The sequence below is a fragment of the Dermacentor silvarum genome, chromosome 11 (genome assembly GCF_013339745.2).
Source record: "Dermacentor silvarum isolate Dsil-2018 chromosome 11, BIME_Dsil_1.4, whole genome shotgun sequence".
Lineage (NCBI taxonomy): Eukaryota > Metazoa > Arthropoda > Arachnida > Ixodida > Ixodidae > Dermacentor > Dermacentor silvarum.
In genome coordinates this window covers 117,039,524-117,063,086 of record NC_051164.1, presented here as the reverse complement: position 1 = coordinate 117,063,086, position 23,563 = coordinate 117,039,524, and the positions used below count along the sequence as shown (strand labels likewise).

The following is a 23,563-nucleotide window of genomic DNA, read 5'->3' as shown; positions in this document are numbered from 1 at the left end:
GCGTATTGATGTATCTGTCTTTGAGGCTCTTTATGAGATCATCCGCAGTGCCCTCGTGTTGATGCGCGATCTGAATGAATTTGTTTCGCTGGGCTGACTTGGATTGCGTAGGGTCAAGGAGATGTCTAAGCAAGAACCAAGTATTCCGGTTGCCTAGCTGACCGTTGACCCGATCACATACCTGTCCCCATTGCTGTCTTTCCAACTCCTCGGCGTATTCTGCAATTTGCTTTCCTAGTTCGGCTATTCGTTTCCTGAGTTTGCGGTTGTGTTTCTGAGACTTCCATCGCTTTTGCAGCCCTAGATGCGCCTCCCACAAGTGCTTTAACTTGGGGTCAGTCGTGTGTTGCTCATTCACCGCTTCCGTAACTGCGGTGTGGCTTTGTACGTCCTGCTTAAGCTCGCGGGTCCAATCACTGAGGTCATCGATGTCAATCGGAGCCTTACTATCCCTGGCTTTGCGGAAATTATCCCAATTGGTGATTCTGGCTTTAGGTGGCGGTGGTTTGAATGGTGCTGTTTCCACTATCGTTTCGAGCAGGTAGTGGTCGCTACCCATTGTGAGCCCAGTGTTTACCCACGTGGCCGTAAGTACGTTCTTGGTGAGTGTGAGATCTGGGGTTGTATCTGCAGTTATGCTGTTTCCTATTCTGGTAGGGGTGCCTATGTCATTGAGTGTAGTTAGACCTAGATCCTGTATGGTTTGCCAAAGGACTGTACCTTTATATTGGGCCTTTCTGTACCCCCAGGCAGGATGTGGCGCGTTGAAGTCTCCGACTATGAGTAACGGCGCTTTGTCGGCGAGCATGACCGCTTTACGGACTAAGCCTGATATGGCGCAAGTGCGATCGCTGGGTGGAGTATATACATTAAGAATGAAGACATTTCCATCACCCTTCTTCCGTGGCGGAATTTCTATCATCGTGTGCGTGACTGAAGTGTGATCAAATTTGTGTTGTATGGCCGCGATGTTTCTCTGGACTAGAGTTACCGCGACCAGACGACTACCTCCTTGTGGATCCGCATTCGCGGGTATAAAAGAGGTGTAGCCTGCGAGACGGGCGGGTAAGGTAGCTTCTTGAAGTGCGATTACATCTGGCTTGTTGGCGGCGTGTTGGACTCGGAAGAGCAGGTCACTACGTTTGTTTTTGTAGCCCCTGCAATTCCACTGCCAAATTCTAAGGCGCTGAGGTTGCGGCGCCATGTTGGCGAGGGTTGTGCGGTGCTAAACTTTGCAGGATTAGCTGCAGCTGTTGCTCAATGCGCTCAAAGCGTTGGTCCAGGTGGTCAAAGCGTTGGTCTATGCACTCAAAGCGCTGGTCTATGCTATTGAAGCGTTGGATGGTTTGGTGAGTGAAAAGGTTGAAAGCTGCTTTAAGCGCGTGAATTTCTTGATCGTGTTTATCTAGGCGCGCATTGATGCGCTCTAGAGCCTTGGACGTTACCTGGAACTTAGACCTGGGCACCGGCTCGCCCTCGCTAGAGGTTTCAGCTAGTTTTTTAGCGGCGGTATCAATGCTTTCTGAGGACTGTCTTTTTTGAGTACCTCGATTAGCATCCGTTTCCATGTTGGTTGTCACCCCGCTGGTAGACGGGAGAGATGTGGAGGCACAGGGCAGTTTCGCTACTGGGGTGGCGGGGGGGCGGCTTAAAGAGGCGAATTTAGGCGGGGAATTTTGGTTCTCGGCCTTTTCCACCTTGGCTTTTTGCATTTGCGCGATAGTGTCGAGCAGTTTTTTGTTTATAGCCTTATACTCCAGAAGCTCGCGTTCCCTCGCGTGAGCGTGAGAGGCCCTAGCTGCCCAGCTCACCTGTTTGTCCGCTTTCCTGGAGCTGCTGCTGCTGCTTCTTGACCTCGAGGTCTTCTCAGACTTGTTGTCGTGGCTGTTGCTTGTCTTGCTGTTGCCGCTTCTGCCGCCGGATTGGTTACTGCCGCCTTTCTTCATTTCTTCAAGGGGCGGGAAGGAGGCTGATCTGTCCCTGGATCGGCTGGAGCTGTGCCCTCGGCTGGCAGATCGTCGTCGGGTTCTTGAGCGGTGGCTCTTAGATTTCTCCTTCTTTTCCGAGTGATCCCTGAAGTCTTTTTCATCTTCATCGTCGTCATCTGACGATAGAAGTAGGTATCTGTTGCTCGTCGTAGTCGGTGGGGGTAAAGAAGGCAGGGCCTTCTTGGGTTTAGTAATGAAACGTTGCTTACAGTTACGGCTGCCTGTGGCGTGCACGCCGTCGCATATGATGCAGCGTGCTTCACAGCTCGGGAGTTCTCCCTCCGGTGGTGGTGGGTGCTCTTCTCCGCAACGGCGACACCGCTGCGTTTGGGGTTGATAGCAGACGTCGGCTCGATGACCGGTTCTTCTGCAGTTGTAGTACGTTTCCACTCTCTTTCTGAAGGGAAAGCAGTTGAAGGGCATACACTGGAATTTGACGATTCTTGGGAGCTTTGTGGTGGCAAAGGTGATCACCATGGCCCGGGATTGTCCCATTCGCCTCGCAGATAGAATCTGGAGTTTCGGGTTCTCGATGGTGCATAGTTCAATGATCTCTTCCGCCGACTCGTCTCCCAACGCTTCGTAGATGACTCCGCGTACGGCGTTGTCGGGAGCCGGGAGGTAGGCCATGACTGGGTGATCCACATCGTTGATGCGGATACCGGGGAGGTTCAGGTAGAGTTGGGCGCGTTCGTCACTCGGGGTACTGATGGTAAAAGTGTTGTTGTACGGGTTAATCCGTAGCTGGTCTTCGTTCCTGATCACCGGCATCGGGAGATTCAGTTGCGCGCACACCGTCGCCAGCAGTATGCCGGGGGGAATAGTGCGTAAATTTAAATTACGCGGTCTGACAACAATCTTGCGGTCGTCACGTGGTAGGCGTGGGATGGGTGGCCTCTTCTTTCTCTCGGCTGTCTTTTTCCGACTGATGACGTACTTGCCGTTGTTGTGTGCCTTGTCAGCGGGCGAACTCGCTGAGTCGGTCGGTTGCAGGAGCGCGTTGAGGGCACGGCGCTCCGCGGCCTCCCGGCGCTCGCGTTGGTAGAATTCTTCATGCCTCTTGCTGACGATTGTCTTCCATTCGGCCCCCTGAAGGACCGCCGGCGCGATCGTTTCCCCTTCTGCGGTGTATGGCATGACGTGCGCGAAGCTCGGCAGAGTCCCGGCACGTTCGGCAGACGCCCGGCGCGTTCGGCGAACGCCCGGCGCGCTCGGCACGCACGGACGCTCCCTCCGCGACCGCCGGCGTTCCCACACGAGGTCGGAGTAAGAAGTCCCGTAAAATGGCAAAAAAGAGGTCCTACCTGGCGAGACCGATATTCACAGATGCAGCACAGTTAGCGGAATCCGATGTGCATACTTTGGATCACGTATCCAGGCTTGTAACACCAAGCATAGGCAAGATTGTCGGAGCACGACGCGGACACGTCCACACTGCTCGGCGACCGGAGCCTTCTCCCGAAGGTGTGGTATAATTTGTTTTTTTCGTCTTGATTCTTCTCAAAAGCAAAACAGTAACCCACGGTTTTCTATTCTTGTTTTTACGATTCCTACTGTATTTAAGAGGAAAATCGAGGTTGTAGCAATGTTTAAAACTGTCATTCATATAATTGTACACTTTATTTGGGTCCGTAGTTGTCATCACCAATTCCCAGTTTAATTTTCCAATAAATAAGCGGAACGTTTCCAGTGACTGTGAATTGACGCTCCGATAGGACCAAGCAGATATTTTGGTGTCCTGAGCTTTTACCACCGGCAGGGGGAAACAGAAGACTGGCAGATGATGACTGATATATCTAGCTTCAGCAGACCAGCAGTAGCATCCTGGCACAACATATTTGTGATGCAAACGTCAATCAACGTTGCACTCCCTGCCGTGATCCGCGTCTATAAGTTGATAAGATTTTCACATGCATTTGATATGATTATATTCTTGAATTCTCTTGTGCTTACATCGTTTCCAAGCATGTTAATATTCATATCCCCAGTAATTAAAAACATAGCACCACTGCTACTTAAAAAAAATTGAGAGATCTGAAAAAATGTCGCAGTTTCGCCCGAAAGGCGAAGCATCGATTGCGATAGCAAATTAGTAGAGCGCGATTCGGAGTAGGGATAGTAGTTTTATCGGCTGCATAAACTTGGACACATTGGCTTACTAACTGAATTAACAATCGTGGTGTCAGCGCGCACAAGCAAACATGAATAGATCACACTGAATGACCGCAGCCAACGACTGTCAAAACGCTGGCAGCAAGCGCAAGTTCGCGCGGTCTATCGCTTCAACGGAAACTGAGCGGCGAATGCACAGCGCATACAAAGGTCAGAGCCGTATGGAGATCAGACACGGTGCGGGCGACCGCCGGGCAGAAGAGAAGCTGCCCCCCCCCCCCCTCTTCCCGTTTCTTGCTTTCGCGTGGGAGATTGAGTGGCAAGATACGCCTTTGGCGCCGGAGCACAGCGCCGCCCCGCCTTTCGCGGGACGGTCGCGTTTGCTTTCCGCCGTGCGTTCGCCCTCCGTGATAGCGCGCGTCCCCCGCGCGCTTTCGCTCGCGCATACGGCGCGCGGCGACGATTTTATCGCCCTTGGAATCTATACGGAACCTCACGGCGACGGCGACGCCTACGGCAGAAATCCGGTTGAAGTGTCCATATAATTGCTATCGCAATAAAATTAAGAAAATGTATCTTGCTGCCGCAGGGCGGCCTATAGGTAACACAGAAATATCTTGGAGTGTGGATAAACAATGGGGCTGAGTACCTAACGGAACATGAAAAATATGTAACGACTAAAGGTAGCAGGAATGCAGCTGTGATGAAAAATGGGGCACTGTGGAATTAAAATAGGTAAGAAGTGGTGAGAGGGGATTTTGAAAGGGGTGATGGTCCCTAGTTTGAATTTCGGTAATGCGGTCCTGTTCATGTGATCAGAGGTTCGAGCAATGTTGAAAGTTAAGCATTGAGGGGTAGGTAGGCTTGCTTTGGGAGCACACGGAAATCCACCAAATCAGGGGTTACAGGGTGACATGGGATGGACGTCATTCGAGGGCGGGGAAGCTAGCAGCAAGATATAATTTTAGGAGCGACTGAGAGAAATGGCAGAAAAGCGGTGGGCAAGGAGAGTTTGCAGTTATTCGTACATGAGGAATGTTGACACAAAATGGAGGAAGCGGACCAGAAAATTGTCAATCAAATATTTGGACTGCAGGAGGGGTGAAAACCAGGAAACAGCGGTTAAGAAAAAGTTTAAAGAAACAGAGAGGGGTCTATGGAAAACGGGGATGCAGATGAAAACAGCACTGGGAACATACCGAACTTTCAAGCAAGAAATTGCCGAAGAAAATATCTACGATAATTCTAGGGGAAGCTCTTTGTTGCTTGAAGCCAGGACGGGAGTATTGCGGACTAAGATGTACCGAGTCAAGTACCAAGGTATAGACACGTTGTGCTGTGCGTGTGGAGAAGAAGAGGAAACGGCTGAACACCTCATTTGCACTGTAGGGCTTAACCCTACAGTGCAAAACAACGGGGCTGATTTTTTCAAAACATTGTGGTTTAGGGACAGTGGAGGCAAAATAGACTTTAAGCGGGTAGAAATAACCAAACGGAGGTTATCTGATTGGTGGCAAAAATCAAGGCAGGGGTGAAATTTCACCCTCCACAAAGTACAAAATATGTTAATATGCAAGGCTAGGCGGCGTGTGCCACCGCCAGATTTAAAGGGTTCAGCCTCATCCATCCATCCATCCAGTACCTGCATTTTGTATGAATAACGACATTCTACATTTTCATTCATGGCGGCATATTCGTGTAATACTTCATACTGGATACACCTTTTGACATACATGGCAAGACCGCCACCGCGACAGCAGTTTCTTATTAGTCCTTCATATTCATCCAATTGTGGTGGACTATCCCGTTCACTAAGCCACGTTTCTGAGAAACATACGAAAAAATGTCAAATTCGCATTTGATGTTCTCAAGCGCCTCTTGCAGTTTTTCTTGCTTATTTCTCATACTTCGTGCGTTCAAGTGAAACACGGGGTGGAGCGCGCGCCAAATTTGCTGCGACAGGCGTTGACACAGGCGTCGGTTCCGATGGGAGAGGTCACGCACGTGCTTTCCGGACATGGCTTTCTGGGACGTCTTTTGCGGACGCCAGCTGGGTGTGCGCTTTCGCCAACGTAGCCAAGAAACGCTTTCGCGTTAAAAAAGAAGTCGCAGTTTCGCCCGAAAGGCGAAGCATCAATTACGATAGCAAACTTGCTAGAAGAGAGTTATACGGAGTAAGGATAGTAGTTCTATCGGCCGCATTAACTTGGACACATTCGCGTACTAACTCAATTAACAAGCATGGTGTCAGCGCGCACAAGTAAACATGAATAGGTCACACTCGATGACCGCAGACAACCACTGTCAACACTTTGGCGTGAGCAAGCGCGGCAACAGCAGCGAGCGAAGGTTCGTGCGGTCTATCGCTTCAACGGAGACTAAGTGGCGAAAGCACAGCGCATACAAAGGTAAGAGCCGTGTGGAGATCGCTTTCAAGATACGGTGCGCGCGACAGCCCTCAGCCGCGCAAAGTACAAGTGCGCAGTTGCTGGCAGAGTAGAAGCCGCGCCCTCTCCCTTCCGCGCTGCCTTCCCGCTTTCCTCCTTTCGCGTGGGAGATTGAGTCGCCAGTTCCCCTTGCACCCAGTCGCAAGATACACATTTGGTGCCGCAGCTAAACGTCGCCTAACCTCCCTTCCATCCCCCCCCCCCCCCCCCCACGGCCTTTCGCACGACGGAAGACGTCGCGTTTGCTCTCCGCCGTGCGTTCGCTCTCCGTGAAAGCCCTCAACTAAGTACAAAATATGTTAATAGTCACGGCTAGGTGGCGTGTGCCATCGCCCGATTTTAAAGTCACTGGAACCTGGAAAGTACCGCAACCGCCGGAGCGCGCGCAGGCAATACTGCGCTGTTGTTGCCAGATTTGGTCCAACGCGTCTCTCGGGCGGCAGCCGCTCAGCTATGTAGCTTCGCTTCCAGCGGTTAATATTATCGCAAATCGACAGATTTCGTCGTCCTTTACATAAAAGATGAGATGGTGCATCTTCAATGCGTGCGAAGGAGTACAGATAAGTACGATCGGAAGATTTTTACAGGCGCCAAATTGCATGCAGCGAGACCAGCGAACTCGCGCTTGAGCGGCGGTTCTTTCGTTTGTTCACCTTCCCGATAAGTTTTGTGCTCGTTGGGAAGCTATCCAAGGGGTATACTAAACTGCTTGAGAGCGTGCATAGTTAGGCAACATTATAGTCGTGCTTTAAGCATTTTATACGTCGCAGGCTACGTGAATATCGGGTTTGTTTGCATTGACTGTTTTACCCTCGTAGCTAACTCGTAGCTATTCGACGCGTTGCGGAAAACGCGAGCAGCTCTTCGGGTTTTGTAGGCTTGCCACAGTGAAGAACAACACGATGGTAGTCGCCGAGGGCCCTGTGAAATCCACAAACAAAACCGTGTTTCGCTTAGGTAGATACGGTATAAATTACATCTATTCGTAAAGTGAAGCATTCAACAGTGCGCCACCCGTTCTAAATACAAAATGAAGCCGATGCTCGTGTGTCATACAGGATTTTTTAGGCTGACTAGGCACCAAGCGCTGCCACGCATTGTTTATACGCAAGGATGTAATTGCTTTCGAACGTGGCTACTGATTCACTCGCGCTCGAAACGATTGATACAGATCGACTTCGACGAAGATAAACTGTCTCTGACTGCAGTACAAGCAAAGGGATGCTAAAACAGTGTTATCCAGGTCACGTTCCCGTTGTTTTAAGCAGTAATAAACAACACACACCAGAAAACGTATATTTTAATATTCGATATTTACAGGTCGATAGATCTTTACTGCAGTGGTTTTCTCACGACATTATGTTATTTTTGACACAGCCGCCCGCATTCCGGAACTCTTCGAGACACATTTTACTCGGTTCTGCATATTTCTGAGCATCTCCGCGCTTGGTTTTGCGCAAGGCGAATCGCAGTCTTCAAAGCAAACGCGTGAAGAAGCTTCTCGATCACATTATGGCATTTAGGCAGTTCGATGATACCGCCAAGGTTCTCAACTTTGCAATATCATCAAGTTCACTTAGTAGGAGTGAATTTGTCGCGCTTTGTTCGGTGCAGCCAGATAGCACGGCGTTTGCTGTCGCTCTTTCTGTTTAATTGGTATCGCGAAAAGAGCTTTTCCGGACTCCCGGTGGTTGCTGCACCCGAAAGCGCAGCAGCCGGGCATTTCGTTTCAAGTCTAGGAAAGTTCCATATGCCCTAAATTACACAAAATGCAAAATCCGACCTCGTCGATGGCTCATACGCGCGGCGTGTGCGAGCGATGCCTTTGTCTGCCTGCCCGCTCCGGCGCAGCGTCGACCATCTATATGGCGGAAAGTGATCACCTGACTGCAACTGACCAATCGGTGGCGCGGCGGCGAAGAGAAAAGGTTTGCGGTACTTTCCAGGTTCTAGTGACTTTACCCGATTTAAAGGGTTCAGCCTCATCCATCCATCCAGCAGATGACAGTGTGTTGCTTGTTAACAGGCAAAGTGATATGCAACGTCTGGCTAATATCTGTGGATACGAAGGTGAAAATTTAGTATTGAAATTTAGGGTTAGAAAATCAGGTTTTATGGTATTAAATGAAAACAGCAAACAGACATTGTCAGTATAAGGCCAGGAAACACCTCGGGTAAAATAACACAAATATATTGTTACAGTGCGTCAAAGGTATACAGTAGAGCAACAAAAAACAGCAGGAGAGCAGCGAGGAAGAGAAGGACGGCACCCACTTGCCCTACGGCTCCAAACGGCATGTTACAAGATCATTTAACGCAACTAGGAATAGATCATGTGATCGCGACTGACGCGGGTGTGGGTATTTTCTCGATCCGAGTCACTATCCTGGTCTTATTTATTTTTATTTATTTGTTTATACATACTGTCAATCCCAATAGGGATTATAACAGGAGGGCAAAAGGAGACAGGGATTTAGTAAAAGGCAAAAAAAGAACAAAAAAAAAAACAAGCAATATGCAGTACGCCTTCCGGATTTCACACCCATATTTTTGCCTGAACTAGCATCGATTATCTTAGCTCTGCGGAAACTTCCTTCGAATTACTCAATATAGTGACTGATTCACTGTCAGTATGTACATCGCTCCCTTCATCTGCAGACACTACTGTAGCCAATACATTTAAATTGTTAACTCCTCCTAACTTAAGTCTGGTACGATTGGTATGGATTCCAGGCCATCGTGGTATATTCTTAAATGACTGACACACTTGCGCGGATATCTCTTGATGGACCAGTTATGTCTGTCATGCCTAGTTCGGCTTATGTCACTGCGGCTAGGTTCACCAAATTTTCCCTATTACAAGATTCTAGGAAACTGAAAATCCAAACGACGGAATTTAATCATTTGTCCTTTTCGTGAGACAATAAATGGTGCCCCACTCGTAAATTCAATATTGTTGTATAAGGCATCGCTGCCGACTGCAGCGCCATTAGATGGCGCGTGCTTGGAGCCGGCCTGAAGAGAAAGAAGAAGATAGAATAAACAGTCAGGGACTGAGTAATGGCTGTAATGTCTCCTTCCAGTATCCTGCACGATACAACATATTTGGCGACGAGGATTTAACAGCCCATGTGCTACCGGCTTGCCCCTCATCTGTGCCTTCGATTGCTGCCTATCATCCTATACGATGAGTATTTCGGGACTACAACCGCCACCCCCTTTCCTATCCTCACCTGGACACCCGGTCATTCCATGGGAGCAATGGATTCAAGCGTTGAAGAACTACATGGTGGCGTCGGGCGCCTCCGACCTACCTGCCATGCGTCGGAAGGCGATTCTGCTCAACTGCTTGGGCTTGGAAGGTCAACGTATCTTCCAGACTCTGACGTCGGAGGACGACCCGCGCCTTTTGGCTTCGAGCGCCGCTGGAGAGACGTTGACGGCTCCTGGCCCTGATGAATTCGACCGCGCCATTGTGATCCTTGCAGACCACTACAAGAGCTCTGTCAACGTCACTGCAGCGCGTCACCGTTTCCGTCGACGTGCACAAGCCCCAGGTGAGACGGCCGTCGATTACGTCACCGTGCTACGAGGTCTCGTTGGAGCATGCAATTTCGGTGACTTGGCGGACGATATGATACGCGACCAGCTCATAGAAAAAACTACCAGTGAATATTTGCGCGAACGTCTTCTTCTGGAAGAGTCTCTTACGCTTTCTCGGGCTCTTACCATTGCGAGACAGCATGATCAAGCGACAAGAGAAGCAAAAGCACTTGCACGACACGAAGCACAAGTGCATCACGTTAATGACGAAAACACTTCAGAGATCAAAGAGAAGCACTGTGGCACGTGCACATGCTATAAGAAGCAAACTGAAAGTCGTCGAGCCTTGCAAGAGCAAGAGTGTTATCGTTGTGGTTCTTTAGACCATCTTGCGAATAGCCCTCTCTGCAAAGCTAGGACACATAAGTGTCGTAAATGTGGAAAGATTGGTCATCTGGAAAAGGTCTGCAAGTCTCTCCGAAAGTCTGCGAAAAAAGTTCAGCATGTCGCGGAAGACGACAAAGATACAGCTGACCCAGACGATCACTTAAGTGTTTGTCACATCTGGAGCCGTAAGAAGGGAATTTATGCCGTGTTGGAAATTGAAGGAGTTTCCGTATCGTTCCTGATTGACACCGGATCATCGGTTTCAATCCTAGCCGAAGAACGTTACCAACGTCATTTTGCTACTGCATTTCCTCTGACATCAACATCCGTCCAGCTCCTCGATTATTCTAAGTCAGCAATTCCAATCAAAGGATGTTTCATTGCTCCAGCCACATTTCACGGCCGATGCACTTCTGTTCTTCTGTACGTTGTGCCTGGAGGAACAACCATACTTGGTTTAGATGGTATCGCAGCTCTGGATATGAAGATTCAAGGATCGCCGCTCAGGTGTCTGCTAATGACACAAGAAACTCCTGTGCTACCTCCTGAATTACGTTCCGAGTTCGAGCACTTGTTTGAAAAACAGCTAGGAACTGTCAAGGGTTTCACTCACAAGGTCAGAGTTCGAGCGTCTGTTCAACCAGTGGCCAGCAAGCTGAGACGACTACCACTCGTCATTCGTGAGCAAGTCTCGGCAGAAGTACAAAAATTAGAAGCTCAGGACATCATTGAGCGCGTCGACTCTTCAGAGTGGGTCTCACCAATTGTTGTAGCCAGAAAAAAGGATGGCTCGATTCGCATGTGCGTAGATCTACGAGAGCCAAACAAAGCTATAGTGGTGGACAGTTTTCCCCTGCCACAAACTGAGGAACTTTTGAACAGCTTGGCTGGAGCACAGCGATTCTCCAAGCTAGATTTAGCTTCGGCATATCACCAATTGCCACTAAGTCCAGAAAGTCGTGATCTTACGACGTTTATAACACACGACGGCCTATTCCGCTTCAAGAGGGTTTGCTTCGGACTGGCATCGGCACCGTCAGCGTTTCAGAAGATGATGCATATGATCCTCAAAGGATGCAAATGCGTGTTATTTTACATTGACGACATAATCGTGTACGGACGCACCCGAGAGGATCACTTGGTCAATTTGCGCGCGGTTTTGAAACGGCTCTCTGATGCTGGTCTCAGACTCAATCATAAATGCGTTTTTGACGTCGCAGAGTTGACTTTCCTTGGCCATGTTGTCAGCGCCAAAGGGTTATTCCCACTGACGTCATCTATCGAGGCGATAACCAAGGCACCATCACCTACAAATATCAATGAACTTCGTTCGCTGCTGGGACTTGCAGGCTTCTACTCCAAGTTCATCCCGCATTTTTCTGATGTTGTGGAGCCAATGCGTGCTTTGCTTCGAGGAAATGCGCCTTTCGCTTGGACTGCAGCAGCACAAAGCGGCTTGGAGCAGCTGAAAACTCTGATAACGTCTTGCGAAGTTCTTCACCTTTTTGATCCTCAGTTACCTGTGTACGTTACAACTGATGCCTCAGGATATGGATTAGGTGCTGTACTGCAGCAGGCTAACGGAACATCACTGCAAACTGTCGCGTTTGCCTCTCGTACTCTGCAACCACATGAACGGAAGTACTCGGTCGGTGAACGCGAGGCCCTTGCCTGCGTCTGGGCCTGCGAGCACTGGCACGTTTACCTGTGGGGCCGACCTTTCATTTTGCGGACAGACCACGCTGCTTTGGTTACGCTCCTTTCAACGAAAGGCACAGGTCACCGTCCGTTAAGGATTGCGCGCTGGTCATCACGGTTGCTGTGCTACAACTACACCATGGAGTACAGGAAGGGTAGCGAAAACGTCGTGGCTGACGCACTCTCCCGGCTGCCCCTAGAGAATTTCATCCGCGATGCACCCGAAGAAGAATTTATATGTCTTCTGTCCCCAGTAGTTACCATGCAAGAGCTTCAAGAAGCATGTGCCGCCGATCAGGTTATCTCTCAAGTGAAGCAGTTTATCACTACTTCTTGGCCTGACAAGAAATCCCTGTCAAAAGATCTGCTACCGTACTTTCACGTGCGATCTGAACTCTCTGTTGTTAGCGACGTTCTGTGCCGGGGTGACAGGATTGTCGTGCCTACAACTTTGACACGCCGTGTTATGGATCTGGCACATGAGTCACACCCAGGAATTAGTCGCACCAAAGCTCGTCTTAGAGAGTCATATTGGTGGCCATGCATGGATAATCACATTGAAGAACTTGTGCGCACATGTGTAACTTGCCAGTCATGCGACAAATCCGCGCGTACATCTGCAGCTCCAATGCAGCCCGTCACTCTTCCCGAGAAAGCTTGGGAAAAAGTCGCTATCGACATTGTGGGACCTTTCACGCAAGCTTCAGCCGACTGCCGTTTTGCCATCACAGTTATTGACTATTACAGCAAGTGGCCAGAGGTGGCTTTCGTACGAGATGCGACAACATATACAGTGAAGAAATTTCTACTTGAACTTTTCGCAAGAGAAGGATATCCACGCGGTATCGTATCCGATCATGGACCACAATTTCCTTCAGCGAATTTTGAAGAATTTCTCACAGAGCGCGGAATCACGCATTATAACTCTTCTGTGTATTACCCGCAAGCTAATGGTTTGGTTGAAAGATTTAACAGGGTATTAAAGTCATACATTCAATTGGCCCTGTTAGAACGCCGTGATATGAGAACAGCAATGCTTGATTACCTGCAAACATATCGCTGTACGCCTCATGCGACTACTGGTGTTGCACCCGCTGTTCTTCTTCATGGACGACAACCTCGAACCAGACTCGACATTGTGGGATTGCCTGACAAATGTTTCAGCACGGACCCTTCAAAGGCACTGCAGGAGTTGCGAGAGCGCATCAGGAACAAGCAAATCAAGTCGAAGCGTTACACCGATGAAAAGCGCGGTGCCAAGGAACCCAACTTCGTCGTTGGTGACTACGTCCGGGTTAAATTACCTGCAGTTCATGGGAAGCTATCTCCACAGTTTTCTGTGCCCAAGAAAATTATTGAGAAGCGTGGACCCGCCTCTTACCTGTTAGAAGATGGCCGTGTCTGGAATGCTTCCAAGTTAGCGGCCGTTCACCGCGAAGCTATCAGCAAAATGAAGTTCGGTACCTCTGCTGTCATGAACTGGTCACCGGCATCCGATAATTCCGCTACTGCAGCTGTAAATCACCCTTCACAACCTGGCACGTCAAGCGCGGATAACTATGAGAATGCACGCTTTAACCATGAACCACCTGCTGCAGAGCGCACGCAACAAGCTTCATTTAATCTGCCGGGATGCGAAGCCCGCGTGAGAAGAAGCGCCCGTAACAAGAAGACGCCGAAGAAGCTGCAGGACTACATTAGGCAATAATGGACAAACAACCGTTTTCTTTTTTTTTTTTCTTCTTTTCTTCGTGTTTTGTATTTTTTTTTCCAAGAGGGGATATGTTGTATAAGGCATCGCTGCCGACTGCAGCGCCATTAGATGGCGCGTGCTTGGAGCCGGCCTGAAGAGAAAGAAGAAGATAGAATAAACAGTCAGGGACTGAGTAATGGCTGTAATGTCTCCTTCCAGTATCCTGCACGATACAACAAATATCTCCATAACAAAATTACGGTGCCGAATCCCACCATTAAATTTTTACCTATACAGGTCCGGTCTGGCACCGTCCCCTCTGTGTCCTACCTGCCTGGAACCCGAAAACATTGACCACTTTCTATTATTTTGCCGTCGCTTTAGGAATCAGAGGAAGAAATTCGAATTTTCATTCCGTAAATTATGTATTTCTCCAACTACTCAATATATCCTCCCCTTCGGGGTTTCTTCAATGGGCTTTAGCCACAGGAACATCTGCGTGGCCCTCTGTGACTATATCTGTGACATAAAAAGACTACCCAGTTAATTCTCGAAATAAATAATTGGATAAATCATTAAATCGCTAATTGTTGTTTCGAAATTATTCTAATACCACCAAAAAATTTTTGCTGTTAATATATACATTTATAATATTTTTAATTCTGTCTCTGCCCTGTAAATCTCTTTCCAAATTATCATAAACGCTATACTTCACCCTGATTTACTTTTTCGTCTAGTTTTTTTTTTTTTTTCCTGTCTCCGCCTTCCCTTTAACCTTTAACCGCCGGCTTCTTGGCCAATCCCCCGTAGTGGGTAAGCGCCACGGATGAGGATCAAGCAAGCAAGGCTCCCTGCAATAAACGCCTTCTACACACCCCGTAACAGAGTGGTGGAAGGTGCTTGGTATCTAAGCATCCAACGACGGAATCACTACCACCTGAACCTCTTCGCAGTCGTCGACTGGCGGGACTTCCACCATCCTCAACAGCAGGCATGTCCCGACAAACTGAAGCTCCGAGGCCGACGGGCTCTTCGCAACTGTACAAGGAGCCACCCAGCTTTGCCGGGACTGGCGGTGAGGACGTGGACGAGTGGTTGAAGCAGTACCGATGGGTGAGCAAACATAACGGCTGGGACTCCGCCGCTCAGCTGTCAAATGTGTTCTCGGTAACGAACATTGCTCTCATGTGGTACGACAACCACGAGAACACGCCTTACGACCTGGGATACGTTTGTACAAGAACTGAAAAAGTGCTTTGGGGACTCCGCAGCGAGGAAGAAGCGAGCTGAACAGCCTCTGTCCCAAAGGGCCCAACTCTCTGGCGAGACTTGTACTATGTACATAGAAGAGGTCCTCAAGCTATGTAGACTCGTGGATTCTAGCATGTCCGAGGAAGATAAGGTGGGTCATATTCTTAAGGGCATAGCCGAAGATGATGTATACGAGTTCTTGATAGCTAAAGAAAACCTGACATCTGTGGCCGACGTCATCCAACATTGCCGCACGTTTGAAGAACTCATAGATGCGTCGCGTGGCACCGAAATTGGGCCGTTTGGCTAATGTGCCGACATTGGCCTGCGTTGACGCGAGCACACCATCCGATCTGTCGTCGGCAATACGACAGATAGTTCGGGAAGAGCTCCTCCGGTGCCACGAAATCGGCCGTTGTGGTAGCGGCGACTCGCGAGGCAACGAGCCCGGACTACCACCTGCGTCGTGGCAACCCTCTATTAATGCGGCGAACGTGGACGATTACATAGCTGTGCTTCCATCTGCACCCAACAACTGGCCACGCTTCAACAACGAGCAGCAGCGCCACACTTCTTATTGGGCGCAGCGGTACCGTACTACGTATTCAGGGAACAGAGAATATGACGATCATGACAGATACCCCATGCTCGCTGGCGGAAATGAAGGCTTTGAGCAGCACCGTGAATTTCGGCCTCCTCGTGTGTGCTATAGTAGTGGTGTCCCTGGCCACATCGCCAGGTTTTGCGACTGCCGCCGACCTTTCCGAGAAGAACCTTCACGAGCGACGTACCAGTCAAATTATCGACCCTTTTCCACGTCATGGTCTCCACGCCCGCCATCCAATCGTGGAATTCGTCAAGGTAGCTTCCGGAACCCGTCACCAGCCTCCGATCGCAGCCTAAAGCCCGTTTCACATGGTGCGATTTTGTCTGCGAATTCGCACGTGCGAATTCGCAGCTGCGGAAAATAGGCCGCCGGACCCTCGTGCGTGCGTTTTTTCGATGTTCGGCGTGCTGAACTTCTCTGCGAAAAACGCAGATGCGTTGGTAGCCACTGTAGCGGTGGAAACAGACGACCAATAGGAGGCGGCTCGCTCATACGTAATCGCCAGTCAGAATGCCTAACGAGTATGCGAAAAACGCAGCTGCCGTCGATCCATGTGAAACGGGAGTGCGAATTTCGCATCTGCGAAATTCGCAGCTGCGAAAAACGCACTGCAAAATCGCACCATGTGAAACGGGCTTAACGCCACCGCCTGCTCCACGTACTCGGCGGTCTCCATCGCCGCGACATCGCCTGCTATCCCCACCACCGGAAAACTAGGTAGTGCGGCCGATGGGGGTGAGGTCGCTGGATACCGTTCGCTGCCAACCGACATTCCTCCGCCAGGAGATCACGCCAGGAGATGGTGCACACCAAGCAGCCAGACCAACCGGAGCAATCGTCAACACCACCTGCCCTCTTTGATGCATCTCTGTATACCAACTGGACTCCGCCGAAGAGAGGCCACTATGCTTTATCGCTTATGGCTAGGGGTGGCATTCACGAAATCTTATTCACATCGCGTTGGAATGGCCGACAACGCTTTTTGCAATGCCTGTCTTTGCGAGGAGCTGCTAGAACACATTCTATGCGACGGTCCTGAATATAATGTTCCGAGACAGTCCCTGGCGTCCGTTCTAGCGCACCTTGACGATAGACCAATGTCAATTGAAACAATTCTCACGTGTCGTCGACAGAAGACATCGCAGCTGAAGGCGACGAAGGGACTACTCAGGTTTTTAAAAGAAACGGGCTTGGACAAGCGGCTTTGACAGTGATGTTACGTACCACGCAAGAGTGACGGACTGTGACTGACCATGAGTGTGATGTGTTATGTGCTCTCTCTCTCTCCTCCCCATCTTTCATTCCCCCTCATCCCGCTCCCATGTGTAGGGTATCAAACCGGTTGTGCTGAACTGGTTAACCTCCCTGCCTTTCCTTCTCCACTCTTTCCTCCCTTCCTCCGCCAGTTTTCATGCTGAAAAACAAAGTTCACGTGCTTGTTGACGATATACCCACAATGGCTCTTGTGGATACTGGGGCAACAATTACCGTGATGAGCTTAAATTTTAAAGCCCTACTGGGACAAAAAGTGATGTTTTCTTGGAACAATATTTCCACGTTTCTTAGTGTTAGTGGTGACACGTTGTGCCCGATCGGTGTTTGTACTGCGGATGTGTGTTTGTTTGGCAAAGTATTTACCACTGAATTCGCCGTTATTCCTCGATCCACGCATGATGTTATTTTAGGCATCGATTTCTTGCAGGAGTGTGGTGCAACCGTTGACTGTCGAAGTGGGGAGCTTTCGGTACAACACGAGGTTATGACAGGACTCATGGAGAACTCGCCACTTGAAGAAGGTGCCTTTTGCGTTTCGGAGGACATCGTCATTCCCGCACTATGCGCTGTATGCGTTCCGGTCATTTGCTCTGGTACCAACCCCGCCACATTTGATGCCGCAACGGAGCCTCTTCATTCGGCCTGTGTAAAGGAGAACGTTTTGGTTCCGCATTGTTTAGTGTCGGTATTTGAAGGACACTGGATTATGGGCAATGAACTATGCGGCCCAGCCCATACTTCTCCCTTCTGGCATGAAGCTCGCTTTCTTCAAAGAAGAAACACCGGCGTTACTGGCTGTACTCGGAGCTGCAGACGAGTCCCTCCATCCCTGCCCATCGGACTCGAAACTACTTCAGATGGTGATGAGCAAGTCGCTCAGCACGAGTGAGCGCTACACGTTATTGGATGTTCTATCCAAGCACTCGCAAGTGTTTGAATTTTCCCAGACTGACACGACGTCCCAAATTCCGACGTCTCGAATACGCCATCGTATAAATTCCGGATCAGCGCACCCTATACGACAGAAGCCGTACAGAGTATCCCCGACTGAGCGCAAGATAATTGGCGAGCAAGTTCATGAAATGCTGCACAAGGGGATAATTCAGGAGTCCGCGAGTCCCTGGACTGCACCTGTCATGCTCGTTAAAAAGAAAGATGGCAGTTGGCGATTCTGTGTTGATCATCGGCGGCTAAACAATGTTACCAAGAAAGATGTCTACCCACTTCCACGTATATGTAGATGATGCCTTAGACTGCCTTCATTCGGCTTCTTACTTCTGTAGACTTGAGATCCGGCTACTGGCAAATCCCGACGCATGCCGAGGATAAGGAAAAAATGGCGTTCGTAACACCCGATGGACTTTTTCAATTCAATGTCATGCCGTTCGGCTTGTGCAACGCACCCGCCACCTTCGAACGATTCATGGATACTATTCTGCGAGGTCTAAAGTGGGAGATATGCATGTGCTACTTGGACGATGTTATTATTTTTGGACGCACATTTCACGAGCACAACACGCGTCTCGGTATTGTACTCAGCTCCATACAGAAGGCTTGTCTTGTGCTCAACTCTAAAACGTGCCATTTTGGTGAGCGCCAAGCCTTGGTGTTGGGACATCTCGTGGACAAAGACGGCGTCAGGCCTGATCCTGCGAAGACAGAGGCTGTTGAAGCATTTGAACCACCTCAGTCTGTCAAACAACTTCGCAGCTTTCTAGGGCTCTGCTCCTATTTTCGGCGGTTCATTCCTCGATCTGCTGACGTCGCTTATCCCTTGACAAGCCTCCTGCACAAGAACGCCGCTTTCGAGTGGACGCCTGATTGTTCTGCTTCCTTTCGACAGTTGAAGTTTCTCCTGACGTCGCGACCGATCCTCCGACACTTCAATCCTTCCGCGCCAACAGAAGTCCACACAGATGCGAGTGGTGTGGGTCTTGGTGCTGTTCTGATTCAGCGCTTGGATGACAAAGAATACGTCATTGCCTACGCAAGTCGGCCATTAAGGAAACCCGAGCGTAACTACACGGTGACTGAGCAGGAATGTCTTGCTGTTATTTTTGCGGTGCAGCGATTTCGGTCGTACCTATATGGGCGTCACTTTACGATCGTCACAGATCATCATTCTTTGTGCTGGCTCGTGAATCTTCGCGATCCATCTGGACGCCTTGCACGATGGGCCCTGCGTCTGCAAGAGTATACACAGCTTCACTGTATCCTACAAGAGCGGCCGACGACATGCTGATGCCGATTGCCTTTCCCGGATGCCTCTTAGTACAACGGAATGCAACGCCGACAGTATCGACCACCTCATCGCATCCGTTCACCGTGATTTCCCTGATGCCACAACCTTCGCAAGAAAGCAACGTGATGACCCGAGTTTAGAGGCACTTTTTCTCTGCCTTGAAAGAGTCGACATCATGTAGTTTTTGTGTTCGGGATGGACTGTTGTATAAGAAGAATTTCTCCGCGACAGCTGCACAGTTTCTTCTAGTGGTGCCAGAAGCCCTCCGCTCTTCTGTTTTGCGCGTCGTGGACGATGATCCAACTTCAGGTCATTTAGGTTCCACGTGGACACTCCATCGTGCCAAAGAAAGGCTTTACTGGCCTCAAATGCGCAAGACCGCGGAGACATAGCCACTTGCGCCGTGTGTCAAAGTCACAAGAGACCTACTGCAGCTCCAGCCGGTTTCTTACAGCCTGTGGTGCCACCCAGTTCCCCCTTTGAGCAAGTAGGCATTGATCTCATAGGACCGTTCCCACGTTCTTCCACAGGCAACCGCTGGATCATATAGTATGTGCCGACTACCTGACTCGGACGGCAGCACTACCCTCTTCAACTGCAGGCGAGGTTTCACAGTTTATGCTGCATTGCATTATATTTCTCCCCCTCGAGTGATCATTAGCGACCGTGGCCGTCAGTTCACAGCTAGTGTTGTTGAAGAACATCTGCGTTTGTGCGCCTCCAACCTGCGACACTCAACACCTTATCACCCCTAAACCAATGGTCTGACAGAAGGCACGAACAGAACACTTGTGAACATGATTTCCATGTACGTAAGCTCGGACCACAAGAACTGGGACGAAGTATTGCCGTTCCTCACTTACGCATACAACACCGCGCAACATGAGACCACTGGATACAGTCCGTTTTTTCCTGTTTTACGCTCGTCCGCCGAGGTACACATTGGACACTATCTTTCCTTTTGGCAGTCACGACGACGCTTGTATCGCGGAAACTCTCTGCCGAGCGGAGGAGGCTCGGCGCATCGCTCGATTACGTACTTTAGCTTCAGAAAAGCAGTGCAAATCCCGATACGACACCGGCAAGTCACTTACGGTCCGAGTGACTTAGTGTGGCTATGGACTCTCGTGCGTAAACGCGGTCTATGTCAAAAACTGCTCGCTATGTTGGACCGTTTATTGTGCTTGAGCGTCTCAGCGACGTGAATTGCGCCCCTCACTTCCAATGGGAGACGGTCATCCAAGACCGACATCACGCATGTAGCCCGCCTGAAGCCGTTTATTCAACGAAAGCCCCACTGACTACTCGCCCGGAGGGCTTCGTCTGCGAGAGGAGCCATGTTACAGTGCGTCAAAGGTAGTGGAGCGGCAGCATCAGCAGCAACATTAGGAGAGCAGCGAGGAAGAGAAGGACGACGTGTAGTATCGGCACCAACTTGCCCTACGGCTCCCTGCAATAAACGCCTTCTATACACACCCCGTAACAATATTGGTGTATGGATAAACGAAGGCAATAGATATTGTAAACACAGGGAAAAAAATATTAGTAAAGTGGAAGAGAAATGCGGCCATACCGAAACACAGAGCGTTATGGGGATATACAATGGGTACGAGGGGCTCCGGGGTATGATTCCAGAACTTACATTTGGAATTGCGGTTGTTTGCTTGAAGTCAGGGGTACAATGAGGACTCGATAGCAACCAACGGTCAGTGGGACGCCTCGCATTGGGCAGGCACGGGAAGACTACAAATGAAGCTGTGCAGGGTGATGTGGGCCGGACACGTTTTGAAGTGGCTCAGAGTAAAATTGATTACGAAGACCGACTGAGAAATATGAGAAAAAGTAAATGTTTTGCGAGAGTGTTCAAGTATCAAAGTCGGAGAGGCTGAGACAATCTCCTGGGTGGCGGAATGGAAAAGAAGTAGGCTCTGAGTAGCTACACAAGAGGTGAAAACGAAATCAGGAAAGAAACAATTTATGATAACTCAAAGGGAAGCTTTTACATTTCGAAGCAAGATCAGGAAGCCTTAGAATGCGTATAGTTATAAAACAAGGTAGACCAAGGAAAAAAATAATTCCTTGGTGTACCTCGCTTTATAACTATATGCATTCTAAGGCATCCTGATCTCGCTTCGAAATGTGCTTGCTGCGGTAAAGCTAGGGAAACGATAGAACATGTTTCATACAAATGTGAAGTTGTCTACCCAGCTGTCGGTTTTGGCTCAGCTGGCCTCCTTGAAGCCCTTAGGTTTAGGGATAGCAGGGAGAAGTAAACATGGCCGCAATAGAAATTATTAAAAGGCGATTGGTGGCAGAAAAGTAGGGAGACCACAAACAACGGAGATGTACAAAAACAATATTCCCAATAGCGGTTCAGAAAGTTTGATGCAGGGAATTACTTGTGTGTTAAAAAAGAAGATATAGGTAAGACATTAGGCAAAATAAGAAAAAGAGCTTGGTGGCGCAACCCACCGCTCCGTTTCAAAGGGGCGCTCATAGCATCCATCCATCGGGCGACGTCCTCGATAAAGCGGTCGAGATCTCGGCGCAGACACGTGATATTTGAACACAATGACGCGAAACCGCCATCCGCTATTGTCAAGGGCAAGTACCGCCCTAAAGAGTTCATGACATAATTCTGGTGTGTGCGATATCGGGCCCGTTTATATGGTGCTGTCGATCTGCATAAACCATTTTACGGTGCTTTCAGTGTTTCTTTCTGTCTGCTGAAACAGCCCACTACGCCATCATATCTGTTACATATACCTACTCGTTCGAACCACCGAGGTAACACAACCGAATAAGCGCCGGAAGTGATTTTTGTGCGTGGCCTCAGTGTTGAACCTGCACGTCACCAACAATGCGCGACAACCTGTGGGATTTCACTTTTCAAGCGGCAATCGCCGTCCTCGCTGACTGCAGCGTGCGCTGCCACGCAAGCGGTAGACGCACCTGTCGTGCGGGGGCGGCGCGTACGTGGGCAGCAGCGCGTCGGCCACGGCGCCGTACAGCAGGCCGTCGCAGACGCCCACCAGGTTGGCCAGGGCGTTCGAGGCCAGCAGGGGCGCCAGGTGCGCGGGCACGCGGCGCCAGAAGTGCGCCACGCACTGCAGCACGCCCGCCAGCTCGTGCGGCTGCGCGCATTCGTCAAGCAGCCGCTGGCAGTGGCCCCGGTACATGGCCACGAAGCCCGCCAGCGGCTCGGCGTCGGAGCCCGCTGGCAGCAGCAGCTCGCGCACACGCGGGAACTCCGGCAGCAGCAGCCGGCCCGGCGGGCCCTGCTGCTGCTGGCGCCGGTGGCCGCCCGCCCTGCACACACGGCTGCTGAGCGCTGCGGCAGCGCACCGGCGCCCCACTCACCCCTTGGCGTACGGAGGCTCGAAGTAGAGCGACCCGGCGCGCACCGCGATGCCGTAGTAGTGGTAGCGCGACTGGCCCCGGGTGCCCAGGCGCCGCGTGGTCAGCTGCGGGAACTGCTGCCGGATGATCTGCGTGAGCCGGAAGCTATCGTCACTCGCTGCCATCGACGGGGCGTGCAGCATGCGGCGTGCCTTTCCGAAGCTGGCCGCGTTCACAGGCTGCATGGCGTTGCGCGCGCAGAAGTCCACGTAGTGCAGGTACAGCGTGTTCCTGGGGATGCACACGCCCTCGGCCACCTCGTAGTTCTGCTGCAGCCTGCGACAGCGGAGCTGCGTCAGCGGAGGGCCCGCGGGCCCCGCGGCGTCCCTACCAGAGCAGCGTGGCGGGCGTCGAGTGGGGTCGCAGCCAGCCCCACTCGCTCTTGACCGGCCTGGCGTCGTCCTGCATGCTCGTGTGCGCGCTCGGGCTGTGCGTGGCCGCGCGCACGGTCCGAGGCCACGCCCACCGAAGGAGTCCCCGTCCCGCCTTCCGCCGGCGTTGCCCCGCCTACGGCATAGCTGGAATATTTGAATGGTCCATTGAAAGCGGGGATTTGCGGCGGTGCAGCTGAGCCATGCTTTGCATGCGTTGCCGGTCGACTTTGCTGCGGAGAGGCAAGCGGCTCTGGCCCCGCAAGGGCAATCAGTGGGATCGAGTGGTTTTTTAATCATCGCACAATCAGTTCGTTAGTTTCGCGTCTGCCTAGTTGGGACGTGACGCGTTTTAACTTAACCGATAGATAGTCCTTCCTCGTATGTTGTGCACCGAAGGACTGCGCCGTACTTGGTCTGCGCTTGTACAAGCATGGACCTGTGTCTCGTTTTCCACGACTCGCATGGTCAAGGTCGATGCTACTCTTTTGCAGTTAGGTTAATGACGCACACCCAAAGTGTGTGTGTCTCATTTTAGGATTAGGATTTC

The 23,563-nt window shown here is 50.6% G+C and overlaps 2 protein-coding genes across 2 annotated transcripts in view; both read right to left on the bottom strand.

Annotated features, from left to right (window-relative positions):
* Window positions 1-22,520, bottom strand: part of LOC119433333 (transcription factor RFX4) — a 51,612-nt gene extending 29,092 nt beyond the window's left edge. The window contains exon 1 of the mRNA XM_037700482.2: window positions 22,196-22,520. Within this exon, the coding sequence (XP_037556410.2) occupies window positions 22,196-22,422 (227 nt within the window). The 5' untranslated portion in view covers window positions 22,423-22,520. The remainder of the gene's footprint in view (window positions 1-22,195) is intronic.
* A 79-nt stretch (window positions 22,521-22,599) lies between these two features.
* LOC125941620 (transcription factor RFX4-like) lies at window positions 22,600-23,088 on the bottom strand. Its single transcript, XM_049659336.1, has 2 exons — window positions 22,974-23,088; window positions 22,600-22,918 (listed from the first exon to the last, which is right to left on the bottom strand). The coding sequence occupies exons 1-2, from the start codon at window positions 23,048-23,050 to the stop codon at window positions 22,600-22,602; spliced, it is 396 nt and encodes a 131-aa protein (XP_049515293.1). The 5' UTR covers window positions 23,051-23,088.
* Between the last annotated feature and the right edge of the window lie 475 nt (window positions 23,089-23,563).